The following is an 18,308-nucleotide window of genomic DNA, read 5'->3' on the forward strand; positions in this document are numbered from 1 at the left end:
GCTCCTCAGTGTAAATCACTAGGACAAATCTGATGTCAGCCCATTTTATGAGTGAAGTTCTAGAACAATGGGGATCTGAAGAGGGAGAGTGTTCCTCTTACAGTTGGAAAATACTAGTTCATTCCTTCAGCAGACACTCACCTAGTATCTACCATGAGTCTGGCTCTCTGTGAAGTGTTGATAACAGATTGAGGTAGGAACTCCACAGAGTAGTAATTTTATTGCCCCAGACATGCCTAAGCCAATCCTAAAGACTGTCTCTCAAAGATCCTACAGAAGACATGCTGGAGGCCTTCTCTGGCCCTTTCCCTCCTCTAAGTCATACTTCTTGGTGCACATGGTTTCAGAGAACTATACTTCCTTCAAGCTTTGTAATGGTTTGTGTTTATTAAACACCCATTTGAGAAGTGATATAGCATAATGGTTAACAGCACAGAAGACTCTAGATCAAATTACTCCAGGTTCAAACCCCAGCTCTACTTTTTAAAAAAATTTTTAAACTTATTAATTTTTAAAATTTACATCCAAATTAGTTAACATATAGCGCAGTAATGATTTCAGGAGAATTTAGTGACTCATCGCTTACATATAACACCCAGTGCTTATCCCTACAAGTGTTCTCCTTAATGCCTCTTGCCCAATTAGCCCATTCCCCCACCCACAACCCTTCCAGTAACCCTTGGTTTGTTCTCCATATTTACGAGTCTCTTACGTTTTGTCCCCCTCCTTGTTTTTATACGATTTTTGCTTCCCTTCCCTTATGTTCATCTGTTTTGTCTCTTGAAGTCCTCATGAGTGAAGTCATGTATCTTTCTCTAATTTCGCTGAGCATAATATCCTCTAGTTCCATCCATGTTGTTGCAAATGGCAAGATTTCATTCTTTTTGATTGCCAGGTAATATTCCAGTGTGTGTGTGTGTGTGTGTGTGTGTGTGTGTGTGTGTGTGTTGTGGTGTGTGTACACACACAACACAACACACACACACACACACACCCCCCACATCTTCTTTATCCATTCATTCATCAATGGACATTTGGGCTCTATATTTTCGCTGTTGTTGATAGTGCTGCTCTACACATTGGGGTGTATGTGCCCCTGTGAAACAGCACTCTGGTATCCTTTGGATAAATACCCGGTAGTGCAGTTGACCCCAGCTCTAGTTCTTAGTGCCTCAGCTACAGTAGTGTGCTGGTAAACTGGCTCTCTTAAGGAAAAACAAAAAAGCTCCAACTGATTGTGTTTGCCAGTTTCTGTTGTGTGGCTGCTCCCACCATGTCTGATTTCACTGGCCCGTTCCAGTTGGCTCCAGCACACTGTTTACCATGTGCTAAGTTACTACATAGATAACGTGGAGATAGTATAATAGTACTTTCCACCCAGAGTTGTTGTGACAGTGAAGTCAGTAAGTATCGGTAATGTGTATAATGCTCAGCACATGGCAAACACTATAGTGTTATTTGCTATTGTTGCATGATTATGTGGTTAATATTTGCCTCCTTAATAGAGTTTGAACTCCAAGAAAGCCCAGACATATGGGCGTTTTTTTGTTCATCTTTATCTCTCCAAAGGATAGTACTGTATCTGGGACACAGGAAGCCCTCACTAAACATTTGATGATAAATAAACATGTAAGCGAAAGATGATCTCGTACTAAATGAGAAGTGATACCAGGTAAATAACTAAAATGCCTTCAACATCCAAGACACTGAGATGAAGAAGCAGCCTGGTGGGACAGAAAGGCTCCTGAAGGTCAAGATTCTGTCTCTCATTGTCTGTGTGGCCTTCGTGTCTATGAGCTTTGGTGCATGTAGAAAATCCAGTGAAAGTCCTTATTCTAGCACTTATTAGTTGTGCATCCTTTGGAATCTGCTTAACCTTCTTCATACATTTAAGCTTCCTTGTCTGAAAATGGGGTAATACCTAAATCATGGTCTGTTGTGAAGCTTTATCAGGTAAGGCAAGAAAGCACGTTACAAGCTATAAGTACACAGATGTAAAATGAGGAATGATATGAGGCCATCTGAAAGATCCCTTCCTTCTCTAAACGTCTGTGACATTTTCCCCACCTTCAAGTCTCATTCAGAATGAATGCAAGTGTTGGAGATGCTGTGTCTGTATTCAGTTGACTGTAATTTTTTTTTAATGTTTATTTATTTTTGAGAGAGAGAGACAGTGCGAGCAGGGGAAGGGCAGAGGGAGAGGGAGACACAGAACCTGAAGCAGGCTCCAGGCTCTGAGCTGTCAGCACAGAGCCCGACGCGGGGCTTGAACTCATGGACCGTGAGATCATGACCTGAGCTGAAGTCAGACGCTCAACCAGCTGAGCCACCCAGGCGCCCCTCAGTTGACTGTAATTTATCTTTCAGACCTTATGCAAAGCAAAGTATTCCTACAGCATCCTGAGCAATCCCAACCCAAGTGACTATGTGCTTTTGGAAGAGGTGGTAAAAGACACGACCAAGAAGTCTTCCACCCCAAAGTCCTCCCAGCGGGTCCTTTTGGATCAGGAGTGTGTGTTTCAAGCCCAAAGCAAGTGGAAAGGGGCAGGAAAATTCATCCTTAAGCTAAAGGAGCAGGTGCAGGTAAAGTTCAAAGTTCTTTTGCTCTCTTCACAAAGTATTTGCTATTCACAGCTCCATGGTAATCAAATTTGGGAGCTCGTGAAATCTTGAAGAAAGTTCCTGAGCCAAGGGATATAGTTGGGAGAAAATCATTTGGCTTCATTTTCACTATGTGAAAAGAAAGGTAGTGCCTGCCACCCCTCCACGGGTAAGCAGTCCTGAAAGGGGTGTCCCTCAGCACTTCTTCCCAAAGCTCTACTTACTGGAGAGGAAGAGGAAAGGGTTCTATGATAGCATGTCATGTGACTGAGGATCCCGGCTTTAACATACCAATGGAAGGTTCTTTTTTTCCCCACAGGCATCCCGAGAAGACAAAAGGAAAGGCATTTCTTTTGCAAGTGAATTTAAGAAGTTCACCAAGTCAACTAAACAACCCCGAGGACTCGCATCACCTTCTCAGGTCTTGGCCTCAGAAGGTGTCCAAAACAAGGAGGAGAAACCTATGGGCAGCTTGTCCTCCGGTGACACCATGGAGTATCGACAATAACCAAGGTTGGCACGTTTTACCCGGGTAGACTTGAATCATCACATTATTCTGAAACGGGGACCAACTACTGTGTAAGGCCCAGTAGGAGGATGTCCCCTGAAGGCAGATAGGAATGGTACCTAAAAACAAGAAAAGACCTCTGCAGATTTATGTATAACATTTATAACTTTAGACTGCTGGGTTTGTAGATGGCCAAACGAAGGCCCCGAGAGGACAACCCACTTGCCCGACCTACTACATCAGCCTTATTTCATCAGACATAGAACTGCCTTAATTATTGCTCACGGTCCTGGACATTCTCAAAGGACTTCTGTGGGTCATTCAGCTCTTATTCTTTTGGATTTCTAGTTTCAGGTCCGTTTTAAGGTTTGATTTAGCCTCAACAACCTCACCTTGGTCTGCCTCAATTAAAACATTAAAAACCTGGCATCCAGGATGCGATGGTTAAAAAGAAAGCAAAATAACATAACAGCCTCTGTCTTGAAACTGCAGTAAATTAAGCCTTTGGTTGCCCACCCACTGCGTGGCATTTACAGAGTAAACTTAGTTCTATCTTAAAACAAATTACCGGGGCGCCTGGGTGGCTCGGTCGGTTAAGCGTCCGACTTCGGCTCAGGTCGTGATCTCACGGTCCATGAGTTCGAGCCCCGCGTCAGGCTCTGTGCTGACCGCTCAGAGCCTGGAGCCTGTTTCAGATTCTGTGTCTCCCTCTCTCTCTGCCCCTCCCCTGTTCATGCTCTGTCTCTCTCTGTCTCAAAAATAAATAAACGTTAAAAAAAAAAACCAAAAAAACAAATTACCGTATATGGAACCCAAATTAAAAAAAAAAAAAAAAAAACTTGAGGAAACCAGATTTTTTTTTTCACTTAGTTTGTTAATGAACCCAGGGATTAAACCCAGTTTTTACCTGTGTCACTGTAGTTGTAAAATTAATGAGACCGACGGCATAGTGAAGGCATTGCTGCTTATACTGTAGAGGTTGATCGTCTGTCTTTATCACAATTAGGAATTTCTTATATTAAATTGGAGCTCACAATTAAAGACTTTATTGATACCTTTTGACAGGACCTAATTTGATTTATAATAGCACAAAAGAAGGCTCAATACACTGAGCCCGTATTTCTACATTTAAGAAGCTCTTAAAATAACCAGTGCCCCACACAACGCGTGCAAAGCTCTTCTAAAACAGTCAGGGCCAAACACAGGGAACACCCTCCTTCAGAATATCTGCGTATTCAGCTATTCTGAGGTTTGTTTAGGTTCTGTATGGAAAGGATCATCAGAAGGAACTCTCAGAACTACAGCAGCAAATCCCCATCAAATAGCATCGGACAATAGTGAATACACATAGAACGGCAAAGCCCTGACCTGTGCCAGACCGAGAATGTTCAACACTCATTTTCTGTTGAGATACATCTGGAATCCCAATTTTTAAAAGTTCCAGAGGTGGGTGCCTGGGCAACTCAGTTGATTAAGCGGCTGACTCTTGATTTCAGCTCAGGTCATGATCTCATGGTTCATGAAATCAAGCCCCACGTCAGGCTCTGCATTGACAACACAGAGCCTGCTTGGGATTCTCTCTCTCCCTCTCTCTGCACCTCCCCTGCTCATGCACTCATAAAAAAAAAAATTTTTTTTAAAGTTCCAGGGGCCTCTGGCTGCCACAGTTGGTGAAGCGCCCGACTCTTGATCTTGGGGCCGTGAGTTTGAGCCCCACGTTAGGCACAGAGATTACAATTAATCGATCAACACATACATATATACATTAAAAGTTCCAGACTCACTTTCTTTTTTGCCCCAGGACACTGAGACAATAGTGCCTTCTCCAAAAGCCAAGTGAGCTTTAGGACTAAGCATCAATGTTGAGCCTCCACAGCTGTTTAGAAGATGGCTTACCTTGGTAGTGGGTCTGTGAGCGTGACACTAAGGACAGTAATTAAATCCTAAAATATTGTTTTCCATGTCAAGAACTTAGCATCAAATAAATCATAGATGTGATGTTATACACACCCCTTAGATTATAACCTCCACGGTGACAGTGGAATTATGCTCTGCACAATGGAGCCCTCACTGTGCCACAAGATTACAAGAAGTACATCGGAATATAGCTCCACTGGAAATCTGACTTAAAAAGAATAAGCTTGTTATAATGAGCATTATTAGGAGTAGGGGTGGGGGTGATTTGGAGGTATGCCTTTGGACTATATTTTTCTGTAGCAAGCATAATCATTGAGTTGACCTCAGCTTTACCTAAACTTGGGGAAGCTTCTCTTTAAAAACATCCATGGGTGCATCTATGGGAATATGTATCTCATGTTATAAACTCCTTTACAAATGGTCTCATGAGAAGAGACTTTTTGTGCTCACAAGAAGACAAGTGTAGTGTTTTTGCTGTTTTCTGAGAACGTAAGGTTTCATGTTACTTGTTCTAAAATTTTCACCCCTGAAGTTTTAAGAGTTACCCCTTAATAATTTCCACAATTATATACCTTACTCATATCTGAAATAATGCAGAGTTGAAGGACTTCCCCCTTTTAAAAAAGTTGAAATTTATTTGATTGTGATTACAAAAACCTTTCTAAAGAATGTGGTGTTCGGAACAGAAATAGGCTCATGTTCCACCACCCAGGAGCATCATGTTATGACACTGTGAGTTTATAGCAAATAGTCTCTCCTCCAAAACCAGCCACCAAAGCTGTTGGTTTCTGTCGGTCGGGTAACACTAAACCCTTGGTACACTGCAAATGTTTCTGTTCCTGCATTTTAAATATACTAACAAAGCTATGTATACAACTTTACAGGTGAAGACCTTTTGGTAAGAAGTTAAAGTCAAGAGTGAACATGGTGGAAACAAATACAATTTGCTTATTTTCATTAGACTTAAACTGGAAATTGAGGATTTCTGAACCGAAGCCTTCTTGACACATGATGTGAGGTCCATGCTGAGGACAAGCAAAATGGCAAGGGCTACCTACCAACCAATTTCCTGATGAATGCAACAATGCAGCCCAGGAGATTGCCACTTTGCAAATGTCAGCAGTTGGGAAAAAAACATTGCTAAGCTCGCAATAACTGACTTAGAACAAGGGTCAGCAAACTTTGTCCATAAAGGGCCAGATGGTAAACATTTTAGGCTTTATGGGCCATATGGTCTCTGTAGCAATTACTCAGCTTGGCTGTTACAGTGCAAAAGCAGCCATAGATGATCTATACGTGAATGAGCATGGCTGTATTCCAATGAAACTATTTACAGACACTGAAATCACAATTTCACATAATTTTCACATCACAAATAATCCTCTTTGGGGTTTTTTCCAATCAGTTAAAAATGTAAAAGCTATTCTTAGTTCAAGAGCCATACAAACACTGGCGGCAGGCTAGATCTGGCCCAGGGCCATAGTTTGCTGACCTGACTTAGAAAACTGGCAACAAGAGCCACAGAGGTCTGAAAACAAGCGAGGTTAGTCATACAGTTCATGCCGGACAATTGGAAGCTTTAGGGCATTTTGAGTGTAAATATGTCCCATAAGATTCATCACAAAGTAATTTGATTTAGTTTCTATACTGTGCACCATAGTGGACTCTTCTTTACCATTTCTTTTTACATACAGAATGATGTTGGGTTTTTTTTAAGTTTATTGCTTATGTATTATTCATAGATTATTCCACTTTTGGTTTTCACAAATTGAATTTAGAATGATGTACAAATTAGTATCTTCTGAGCTGTGACATCTTAACAAAAAATTTAACATTTCTTAAAGTAAAAGTAGACTGAATTGGTGTTCAAATTTATTTATTTTGCAAGGTTTGTATTGACACTGTACTTATATATTTATTATACATCGCTTTCTTGATATTGCTTATAGATTTAGAAGTATTAGTGGTTCTAGCTCACTATTTGAAGACAAATCTCCTAAAAAAAAAAAAAAGAAAAGAAAAAAGTACGCTCTGAATACCTGACATGGGCCAGAATTTCATGCAAAAAAAAGCTTCATTTTCATTTCTAATTGAAGAGCTATTGATCCAAGTCATAATTGCCACTCAAGGTAAATTACCTTTAAAATCTTACTGCATAAAACTATAACGTAAGTATAAAAGATTTTTACTCTCCGTATGAAGCAAATTATGACTTTTAAAATGCAATGTGTGTCCCTCTGAAGTAAAATCCAAATTTTATCTTTCTGCTGATATTAAAATTTTTTCTTCAAATTATAAAACAAAGTCCTAACCTTTTGAAGAAGTTCTTTTTATGCCAATTGTAAAAATGAATAACATGGTCCCCAGTTCTTTGCATACTCTAAAATCAGAAGTGTTAAAAGTATACCACACAGGGGCGCCTTGGGTGGCTCAGTCAGTTCAGCATCTGCCTTTGGCTCAGGTCATGATCTCATGAGTTGTGACTTCGAGCCCCACATTAGGCTCCGTGCTGACAGTGCAGAGCTTGTTTGGGATTCTCTCCCTCTCCCCTCTCTCTGCCCCTCCCCTACTTGCTCGCACTCTCTCTCTCTCTCTCAAAATAAATAAAAACAAAAAAAAATCACACCATACAGCTTTCACATTATTGGAAGTTCGTACTCAAAGCCTTAATGCTAGAGCAGTGACCACTTGCTTGTCGACAGAATTCAGGCTATTCCAGTTTGATGGAGTTTGCACAGTGCTACAGGTTTCTTTTCAAATAATCTATAATAAATGCACAGTACTGCCCATTAAAAAAAAAACATTCCAGAAACATGTTATGCGTCTATAAATCTGGAATCTTTTCTTCTGGTTTGGCATACCGTGTATTGCAAACTGAATTACTGGCCTAACTGGCTAGAGTCAAAATGAAAACCCATGCAGAGATGAGATGACTGGTCTCTCTAGGTTTTATCACTTGGCCTTGATTCTAAGCTCCAGCCCCACCTCACCCCCATCTTTAACATAGTTCATTTGGCTGCAGAACAGAATCGGCAACTTCCTGAGACTGAAGTGAGACCACGTCTCACAAGTGAATATATTGCCTGTACTGAACCCTACTTGATTGTTCAGTTCCTTTTGAGGTGAAAGCACATCCTCTACTTGAGTCTTTGGGACTTCAGGAAGGACACATTGCTCAACACGTAAAGCATCTATTCTATTACAACTAACCAAAACAACCTGGTGTTTGCCGAAAATACAAAATTTTTTAGTTTATCTGAACCATAGAGTTATGATGGCATACCAAATGAAAGAAATTACCCTATTTAGAATGAATCAAAAATGGCCACCCAGACTGTACCCATTAACACTTCACACTTTCCATACTAATAAAAATCTGGGTAGCAAAGTTTTATCAGTAAGTTGATATGGAAAGAAATCTGAATAGGAACTCCTGGGTGGCTCGGTTAGTTAAGTGGCCAACTTTGGCTCAGGTCGTGATCTCGCAGTATCTCTCTTTGTGGGTTCAAGCCCCAGGTCAGGCTCTGTGCAGACGGCTCAGAGCCTGGAGCCTGCTTCGGATTCTGTGCCTCCCTCTCTCTCTGCCCTTACCCTGCTCGTGCACGTATGCTCTCTCTCTCTCTCTCTCTCAGCATAATAAACATTAAAAAGAAAAAAAGAATCTATTTATGCAGGTTAGGTTTATTACAAAGTTTGGAGGAAAAGTATTTGAAGACGCTTCACTAAAAGCAGAGGAGCATGAGTTGTGTTACTCTGTATGGTGATGCCAGCTTTACAGAATATACAGAGCTGATGACAAAGGATTAGGTAAGAATCCAACTTGATCAGTGATGCTGAAAGAAATAGACTAACTTCCTCTCGGTCACCTGTTCATCTGGAATTGGTTGTTTTACAAAATAATAGAAGGTTACATGAGGTTGTTAAGGAAGCCAGGGTAAGTTTGAGGGCAAATTTGTAGGAAGTAACAATACTATTTGGGCGGAAAGTGCCCTCTTGAGGGAACCTTCTTTTCATGTCATCCTTTGCAAGTAAGTTATTTATAAATTCTCCAGTTGGGGGTATATAGTTGCAGCTACAAGTGAGTTACAGTGCCTTGTTTTTAATTAAAGTTACTTTCTTACAAAGGTCTCCCATCTCAATGGCTCCAGAAACACTGGAGGCTCTTTAATGAAGCGGCCCCCTGCTGCCACACACCCACTCCTTCCTCAAACTACATCTTCCCCTTCCTCTGCTCTCCCTCCCTATCCAGTACCTCTGCAGATCTGTCCTCCTCTGCCTGGACAACCATAGGCCTTGCTTAATTCTGACAAGTAACAGAGATTGCATTCTGCCTGGAAAAAACTGAATTGACTTGCCCACACGATACTCCACAACTAGGCCACACCAAGAGAAGAGTAGGATCTTCCTGGCTGGTGTCGGATCTCCAATAGGCGGAGTGGGAGGCAGCCCACAGCCTACGTGCTCTCCAGACGGCTGCCTCGGACTCCTCGCAGTTGCTTCTCTTACATGAGCGTCAAAGTGACAAGAGGTACACCTGGACCCTCCGGAAAGTTATTAGAAAACAAAGATTGCCTCTTACACCAAGTCCAGCACCCATGATATGGGGCACTGTCAACAATTTATGTGTTCTTGGCCATCTCTAAGTATCAACTTCCAGAAAGGAATCTTTGGCTGATGGCTAAGGATTTGGACATGGGATGACCTGAAATGAGTGTTTTTGAAATACTGACTCTCCATGATTACCAAGCTACTCATTCATATACATCTCTTAGATCCAAAATATACTATGCTCAAGCAGACCATCAAGCAGGTCTCTGAAACCTTTCCTAAGTCTCTGAACTTTGAAATAATTCACTCTGACACTGAATTGGGTAATGTTGCATTTTTTTTCATGTTGTGTGAATGATCTGACTTAACATGCAGGACCATGGAAGACTGAAGCTGTGTCTTACACTCGTTATTATCCCACTTCACTTTTAAGTGCTTAGCACAGTGCTAAGCACATAGTAGGTGCTCGATATTGGTCTAGTTAAAAATATATTAAGGCTGTAAGCTTGTTATAGCCTCAGGATGTGTGTGTGTGTGTGTGTGTGTATGTTACTATGATATTTAGTTCTGAAAATGAAACTCATCAACACAGGCCATGAAAGTTTATGCACAAATAGATTTCATTCTCAAATTCATAAAGGGTATTCAAATACTAGATGTGTAATTTTATGGTCCCACTGTGATTCTCTGTATGTGTAACTACAAAGTTAAAAGCATAATACAAGTGTGAAATAGTTCATGAATTTCTACTTCAAAATTGATTTTTCACCTAAACTAGTTTCTCCTGCCAAAGTGAAATATAAATGTATTTGTATATGTTTGGAAAATAAATGATTTGTGACATGCATTCATCATTTGTGCTCTGATGGGGAAAGACCATGTGGTCAAACATCTATTCATAACGTTTCTGGACTCTGTTTTATATCTAAAATGTGGTTTAAAAGCAAATATTTATATATTAAATTGTACATTTCATTAAATAATCAAGCCTACAAAAAAACAACACTTTTTAAAATCACATAAGAATATGCCATATATATATATATATATATAAACACGCGCGCGCACACGCTGAAAGATAACATGCACTGTTGAGCAGATATCCCCCATTAAGCTGGAATAATAAAGGCAATTTCTATTTTTATTTATTTCATGAGGGAAAAAAAGGGCTTTAAGCTCTAGAACAAAGGAACTGGCTTCTATAGTTTCAAAGACATAGAAGATCTATTTAATTGGGAATGCTGTACATTTTATTAAATTCTCACATCACAAGAACAGGAAGCAGAAGTGTACCTGGCTGGCTCAGTCAGTAGAGCATATGGCTCTTGATCTCAGGTCCATGAGTTCGAGCCCCACGTTGGGTACAGAGATTGCTTAAATAAAGAGAGAGAGAGAAAGAAAAGAAAAAAGAAAGAAGGAAAGAAAGAAGAGAAAAGAAAGAAAGAAAAAGAAAGAAAGAAGGAAGGAACAAACAAACAGGGGCTTCCTGGGTGGCTCAGTCAGTTAAGCATCTGACTCTTGATCTCAGCTCAGGTCATGATCTCATGGTTCATGAGACCAAGCCTCACGTCAGGGCTCTGCACTGACAGTGTGGAGCCTGCTTGGGATTCCCTCTCTCCCTCTCTCTCTGCCCCACCCCTCTCACTCTCTCTCTCTCAAAACAAATTAAGGAAAAAAAAAAAAAAAGCAGAAAAAAGCAGCTGTTTTATTTATTCACAGTAAAGAATATTTATAACCTGGTTGTAATAAAAACTTATTTCAGAGGTCATTCCTAGAATATGACAGTATCTTAGGTAAAATATTGTTTAATTATATTCATAAAGAAGAGGATCGTATCTGTACAAAGGGAGAGGAGGGGCTGGAGGAGGGTAGGAAGAGGAGGAGAGGGTGGAAGAGGAAGAAAAGAAAAAAAGCCCTTCAATAGGCACCATTTATCCTTAAACAGAGTCAAGTCTTAGACTTGGTTTTTCCACCCAGGAGTCCTTCCCCCATCACCCTCCAGGGCACATCAGAAAATGCAAAGAACTTTGAAGAGATTAGTCACATTCAAACTTTCATTGCAAGTAGCCATAATGAACACTCGCATTCTTTTTTTAAAAGATCGAATTAGATTACTTCTTGAAGTGTATCATCCAACAAGAGCCAATGAACTTGGTGTCCAATTTCAAACTATTTTCTCTTTTTCTCAAAAATCTTTATATAAAAATATACTCATTCAAATATAGAATTCTTATTTTCATCTATAGTGTTCCAAAAAATATATATTTACTTCATTAGAAAGCGTTTTGGTCAGGACGCCCACGTGATTCAGTCAGATGAGTGTCTAACTCTTGATTTTGGTTCAGGTCATGATCTCATGGGTCTGTGGGATTGAGCCCCACATTGGGCTCTGCACTGACAGCAGGGAGCCTGCTTAGGATTCTCTCTCTCCTTCTCTCTTTGCCCTTCGCCTGCTCGCTCACACGCTCTCTCTCTCTCTCTCCCCCTCCCAAAATAAATAAATAAACATCAAAAGGAAAAAAAAGAGTTTTGGTCATAAAGAGTAGCTGAATGGTATAAAGCAATCTCACGGTCTTGATTTTTCTATACTCTATGCCCTCATTTTAATCTAGCAACTGTAATTCAATTAAGTTCACTTCAAAGATTTTTTTTTTAACTATAACTTAAGATGTATATTAAGTTTTAAAAAGGCAACATCATCAAGAAACTTCCAAATATGGGGGTAGGGGGCTCTCAATTCTCCTTTCTTAATGACATTTTCAGAATCTGGGCAGAACCCTGTGCCATGCAAAGGGTAACTCTTCCACCTCTGTTAATTTTCTTAGGAAGCTTCCCTTATGTAAAGAGAATGTCCTAAATTAACAATATGTCTCTATGTGCATCTAAACAAACACAAATATGCAAGAAAGCCCATGGACACTTCGCTCTTCTACCTCTGCAGTGATGTTGTCGAATATCTGCTGAAATCCAGAGGCAAGTGAGTAGCGACTTCACTGCAATGTCTTTTGATTAGTTGATTTAAATCTTCATTCAAAAATGCATCCCCTTGTAAAACTTCATCCTGCAAAAATATTAAAAGTAACTCATATTAAAAGTTCTAAAAGCCAAGCTGTGAGCAAAATTAAAAATGGTGACACCTGACCCCAAGCCAACATGTGCCGGGTCTTGGACATCTCCTGTACTGAACAAAACGGTCTCGGGACTGTCTCCACAGAATCCCAACCCCACAGATCCAGCTTACCATCAACTCCTAAACATGAGAGGAAAAAAAAGTACCTATAACACAATTAAGCAAGTTGGAATCAGTTAATAAGAGATATCCTTAGTTTTTATTTCATCTTTTAAAAAAACATGAAAAGTATCACATACCTTCCTTTTGGAACTTGAAGACTGAACAGGAGGATTGAATGTCATTGCAGCCATGCTGTAAGTCTCAAAAAGTTCTGTAGCAGATCTATAATCACAGAAGAAATGTAAAGACATCACCATACCCGTGTAACTTGAAAATAATTAGACTGTACCCAAAGAGAAGCACGCATTATTCTAAACCCATATAGTGAGGGACAACCTAATTTTGCTCTTAAAACCAACAAACTCATGTAAAATAAACCCTAAATTCCCATGTAATGACAATGTTATCCAACTAAATCCACCTCAGAGAGGTCTGGTGTGCATTGAGAAATACAAGGCTGGACAAAAGACAAGGCCGAGCAGAAGACCTCCAGCTCAATGTGATCAAATCCCAACTCAACCACAGTTACATGAACAATATGCAACTAAGTCATGGGGGTCCAGAGAAGTGAAGCACAGTGTTACCCTCCATGGCTTTCAAACAGCTCAATCTTTCAGTTACTGGCCTAGATTAAATGTCCATACCCATGGCTGTCCATGAATGCTTAGTGATTTGGGGTTGGTTTACATTCTCTGAAGGAGACTGGGAAGGGCCTGCAACAGTCACATCCCAAGCTCCACCCTCCAGGGCAAGACCACCAGGAGTCTCCTTTCTCAAGCTTTTGGGATAAACCCACCCTTCGTCTTCCTCCAGAGAAGGACATTTCTGGCATAAATGAGGCAAACGTTTGAAGTGTCTGACAAAAAGATGCCATAAAAGGAACATGAATAAGAAAACTGACAAATAATTGTTTTCTCCTTTCTCTCCCTTTTCGAAAAGGCTGGGGGCACTTGGGTGGCTCCGTCAGTTGAGCATCCAACTTCAGCTCAGGTCATGATCTGAAGATGCATGAGTTGGAGCCTCACATCAGGCTCTCTGCTTGTCAGCAGAGCCCGCTTCGGACCCTCTGTCCATCCCCATCTCTCTGCCCCTCCCCCATTCGTTCTCTCTCTTTCGAAATAAACTTTAAAAAAAATAAAAACTGGGGTGCCTCGGTGGCTCGGTGGGTTAAGCGTCCAACTTCTGCTCAGCTCATGATCTCGCAGACTGTGAATTCAAGCCCCACGTCAGGCTTGGTGCTGACAGCTCAGAGCCTGGAGCCTGCTTCCAATCCTGTGTCTGCCCCTCCCCAGCTCATGCTCAGTCTCTCTCTCAAAAACAAATAAACATTAAAAATAAAATTAAAAATAAAAAACAAGGCTAGAGGACAGGTGGGAAGTATGAGGGAAAAAAAAGCAAATGGCCACTTTATCATTTAATAAGACCAAAAGTTATCTTTAGTCTACCCAGAGGGAAAAGCATTCATGGAAAACTACAGAGTTTATGTCTCATTTAGAAGGGAGGAAGCAGCTGATTTCTGCCATGTAAAAATACAGATGTATTTTGCCAAATCTCCCAGTACTTCAAGGAGCTGGAAATTTTATTTTTAGGTGAATTCCTCTAATATTTAAAATATAGCAAATAATTCCATTTTTGTTTAAACTGTGAAGAGGCCAGAACATCAGTCTGCTGACCTCCTGATCATTTGTCTGTGATCTCCAAATTAAAGAAACCAGTGGGCTGCAAATGAGAAAAATTTATAGCAAAATATTAATTCTGAGTGGTGGGTATATTACAAAGGCATCTTTTATGTCTTATTTTCTTATAATTCAAGTATTGCCTAATTTTGTAGGGAAAGAGGTAATATTTTTTTCCACTTTTCTGTACTTCCGAAATTTTTCAGAGTAAGAAGCTGGAAAAGCAACTTCTCCCGGCAGGACCCTATTCCTCATCTGGAGTGCATGACGAATGCTGGGAGTGGCGGCAGGTCACAAGACACTACACAGAGATGACCGTGAGGTGCAAGAGAGAAACTGCCGCCCCGCTTGAGTGTCAGTGTCACAAAGCACTTCTTTTCTCTCATTTCTCCCTTTCTGGCCCTAGCAGGACCAGCCAGGAGTGGGCAGAAAGAAAAGGAATCTCTCTGTGGTTGGACTCGTGGATCTTCTCATAGAGCAAGTATGGCATTACCTATAATGTGCGTCAGGCGCGTGTATTTTCACTATTCTACTTATCTGGATGTGCGAAACTTCTTTTTTTTAAGAGAGAGAGAGAGAGAGCATGAGTGGGGAGAGGGGCAGACGGAGAATGAGAATCTTAAGCAGGCTCCATGCTCAGTGCGGAGCCCGACCCCATGACCCTGGGATCATGACCTGAGCTGAAGTCAAGGGTCAGACGCTCAACCAACTGAGCCACCCAGGCGCCCCATGTGAAACTTTTTAGAACCAAAAAAAATGTTAACTGATTACCAAAAACGAACTAACAAAAACACGCTAACAAAACCCACAGGCGACATGTTTTCTCCTTGGAACAATTCAGAAATATGAAATGAGACCACATCCTGATCAACTGGCACTTTGTATTTGAAAATCTATTACTTTATAGAGCAGACTTCTCATAAGAAAGAGCACTCGACTGCAATGTGTAGTCTGATAAAAAGGCAGTGCTGACTACTAAATACCTCCGGCTCAACTCTGGTTTGAGCGCTTCCGAGCCTTCAGAAGGTGCTCCGGCGATCAGGTGAGCTGCAAATCTCTGCACAATGGGATGGTAATGTCTCTGAAGGGCAAGAACGACCACGTTTTGCACAGGTCAGTACTTTATATAAATTACAGCACTAGCTGCAGTGAAGATTTTCCTTAATAAACACTATTTTTTAAATCATATATATATGTAATTCACAATAAGCACATCCCAACAGAAAAAATATTCTCTTTGCTCAGAGGACAACATAAATCTGTTTGATGACCAAGTTACCACTGACATACCTTAGTCTTGCTTTTACAGTATGAAAACAAAAAATCAAAAAGCAATTTCTCTTCTAGAGTGAAAAAAGTTCGTTTACAACAGGTTTCCTGAAACATTTTGCTCCAAGCCTCCTCCTATGCATCTGCACCATGAGATCACAACACAGTGCGGCCCTCTTGAAACTGGGGTGATGTCAGAGTCTCCTCAGGTCGGACCCAATATAGACCTTCCGTTCTGAATAGTGTTGGGGAAAGACTGCAGTAAACCTTCTAAACCACACCCCCAAACTGTCATTTTCTGCTTCCTTAGAAAATGTACCTCAACATCTTAAAGAATAGTAAGAGCAAAGTGAAATGTAGACTATTAAAACAGGAATCCTAGGGGCGCCTGGGTGGCTCAGTCGGTTAAGTGGCCGACTTCAGCTAGGTCATGATCTCGTGGTCCATGAGTTCGAGCCCCTCATCAGGCTCTATGCTGACAACTCAGAGCCTGGAGCCTGCTTCAGATTCTGTGTCTCCCTCTCTCTCTCTGCTCATCCCCTGCTTGCGCACTCTCTCGCGTGCGTGCTCTCTCTCTCTCAAAAATAAAGAAACATTAAAAAAATAAAAATAAAAAATAAAAAATAAATAAAGAAACATTAAAAAAATTTTAAAAAATTAAAAAACAGAAATTCTACAAAAGGCCATGCCAGAACAAAATGTACAGAGGACTCTGGCAATAGTAACTACTTGGGGAAACACTGAAAAACACTGATCACATGAAAAAAGGCCATTCTTACCCGCAGTGCATGCAATTCCCAAAGAGCCGTGTTCTGGGCGTTACAGTACTCAGGTTCATCCAGTTCAGGAAGGAAAACCCCACTTCCCTGAGATTCATTGTCAAGCAACAAATCTGTTTTTGGGAAAGTCTGCAAAAATGTCACATAAAAAGAACTAATTAAATTAGTCTTAGTAAAGAATGTTATTGGGGTTCTGTACTTTTCTCTCTATTGAAATTTATTTTGATTTTATGCTTACAGAAGAGCTATAAGAACATGTACTTTACAGCTACATTTGTACGGACACAAAAATGTGTCCATCAATAGTGTTTAAAGAAAACACGCAGAACAATAATGTGCACTATAAAAAAGCTGTGTTGTCTGTGTGCATGTGGTGTGTTTATATATGAATGAAAGTGTCTGCTGGAAGGACCCACCAAATGGTAAAAATAATTTATCTCTGAAGAGTGTCAACAGGGGTGAGAATGCTTTCCTTTTGTAATGTTATGTACTTCTTTTCTCGCTGGATTTTGCTATTTTGCTGTTACTACAGTAGTACAGTAGTAATGTAAATGGGGAGAAAGATGCAAACAAGACAGTACTGTTGTTGCACATAGCAAAGCTTAGCTCTACTCATTTGTTTGCATGGCTACTTACATGCATCAATATTCTGTTAGTTGCTAAAATGCCAATGCTTGCATTTGGAAGAACATGAAGAGCAAGGGTACAAAGACGCTTGATGAAGGCAAGGGCTCTCTGTTGAGAAACCTGCTTTCTGCGCTTAGTTAGCATGACATCAAGGCACTGGAGTACAATCTCGACGCCTTCGTTGGTAGCACCTACGACAGCAGATACACCCGTCAGGCCTGTTCCCGTTGGCTTTGTCATTGCAAAACTTCACTGCACTCCAGAAAAACTCAAGATGAACTGTCATCACCTGTCCCAAATCATTTCCCTAACTAACGAAGTAGGACCAGACTGCTCAGGACAAGCGCTGGTTGTAGCATCTCAATTCCAGACGCTCTCTCCAACATCTACATAAGGTTAAACACAGATGTGTGACACCAGCAGGCCACCATTTTATATGCCAATTTTGATTTTTCATTTTTCATGGACTATAATACCAGTCACAATATATTCTTAAAAGGTAAGTATTTATTAAAAACACAATATATAGGGACATCTGGGTGGCTCAGTCAGTTAAGTGTCTGGCTCTGGATTTCGGCTCAAGTCATGATCTCGCAGTTCATGAGTTCCAGCCCCACGTCGGGCTCTGTGCTGACCACGCAGAGCCTGCTTGGGATTCTCTCTCTCCCTCTCTCTCTGCCCCTCCTCTGCTCTCTCTTTCAAAATAAATAAATAAATAAACTTAAAAAAAAAAAAAAGATTAAGAAAAAAACCACACAATATATAAATGTACATACCTGCATGTAACTTGAACAGTGTTTTATATAGATGTGTATAGAATTTCATTGGATCAATATTCAGAACGTCACCTTTGAAATTACAACAAGCAACAGTTAGGTATTTTATAGCCTCCAAAGGATTAATATTCAGAATGTCACCTTTGAAATTATAACAAACAACAACTAGGTATGTCGCAGCCTCCCAAAGTAAATTATCTTACCTTGACCAGAAAGAATATGAAAAGCAGTCTGGACACAATGAAGGCTTTCTTGATAGCTCAGGTCCTTGGAAAAAAAGGGAGAAAGGGGACATTAAGAATAATAATTACCGGGGCGCCTGGGTGGCGCAGTCGGTTGAGCGTCCGACTTCAGCCAGGTCACGATCTCGCGGTC

At 40.6% G+C, this 18,308-nt stretch overlaps 2 protein-coding genes across 12 annotated transcripts in view; one reads left to right on the forward strand and one right to left on the reverse strand.

Annotated features, from left to right (window-relative positions):
• Positions 1-10,421, forward strand: part of PLCE1 (phospholipase C epsilon 1) — a 324,803-nt gene extending 314,382 nt beyond the window's left edge. For 7 of the 9 annotated variants that reach the window (XM_058697219.1, XM_058697212.1, XM_058697216.1 and 4 more), the window contains 3 exons: positions 2,368-2,583; positions 2,921-3,114; positions 5,911-10,421. In XM_058697219.1, the coding sequence (XP_058553202.1) occupies positions 2,368-2,583; positions 2,921-3,109 (405 nt within the window). In that variant the 3' untranslated portion in view covers positions 3,110-3,114; positions 5,911-10,421. The remainder of the gene's footprint in view (positions 1-2,367; positions 2,584-2,920; positions 3,115-5,910) is intronic. The other 2 variants (XM_058697215.1, XM_058697214.1) reach the window with 2 other exon arrangements.
• NOC3L (NOC3 like DNA replication regulator) overlaps positions 1-18,308 on the reverse strand; it is a 52,169-nt gene that overhangs the window by 9,426 nt on the left and 24,435 nt on the right. For 2 of the 3 annotated variants that reach the window (XM_058697225.1, XM_058697222.1), the window contains 7 exons: positions 18,137-18,200; positions 17,934-18,005; positions 17,167-17,348; positions 16,531-16,659; positions 15,466-15,563; positions 12,944-13,028; positions 12,508-12,635 (listed from right to left, as the gene is read on the reverse strand). In XM_058697225.1, coding sequence (XP_058553208.1) covers positions 12,508-12,635; positions 12,944-13,028; positions 15,466-15,563; positions 16,531-16,659; positions 17,167-17,348; positions 17,934-18,005; positions 18,137-18,200 — 758 coding nt within the window. Of the gene's footprint in view, positions 1-6,885; positions 7,023-12,507; positions 12,636-12,943; positions 13,029-15,465; positions 15,564-16,530; positions 16,660-17,166; positions 17,349-17,933; positions 18,006-18,136; positions 18,201-18,308 lie in introns of those variants that run through there. The other variant, XM_058697223.1, reaches the window with a different exon arrangement.

This window comes from Neofelis nebulosa, chromosome 13, assembly GCF_028018385.1.
Source record: "Neofelis nebulosa isolate mNeoNeb1 chromosome 13, mNeoNeb1.pri, whole genome shotgun sequence".
Lineage (NCBI taxonomy): Eukaryota > Metazoa > Chordata > Mammalia > Carnivora > Felidae > Neofelis > Neofelis nebulosa.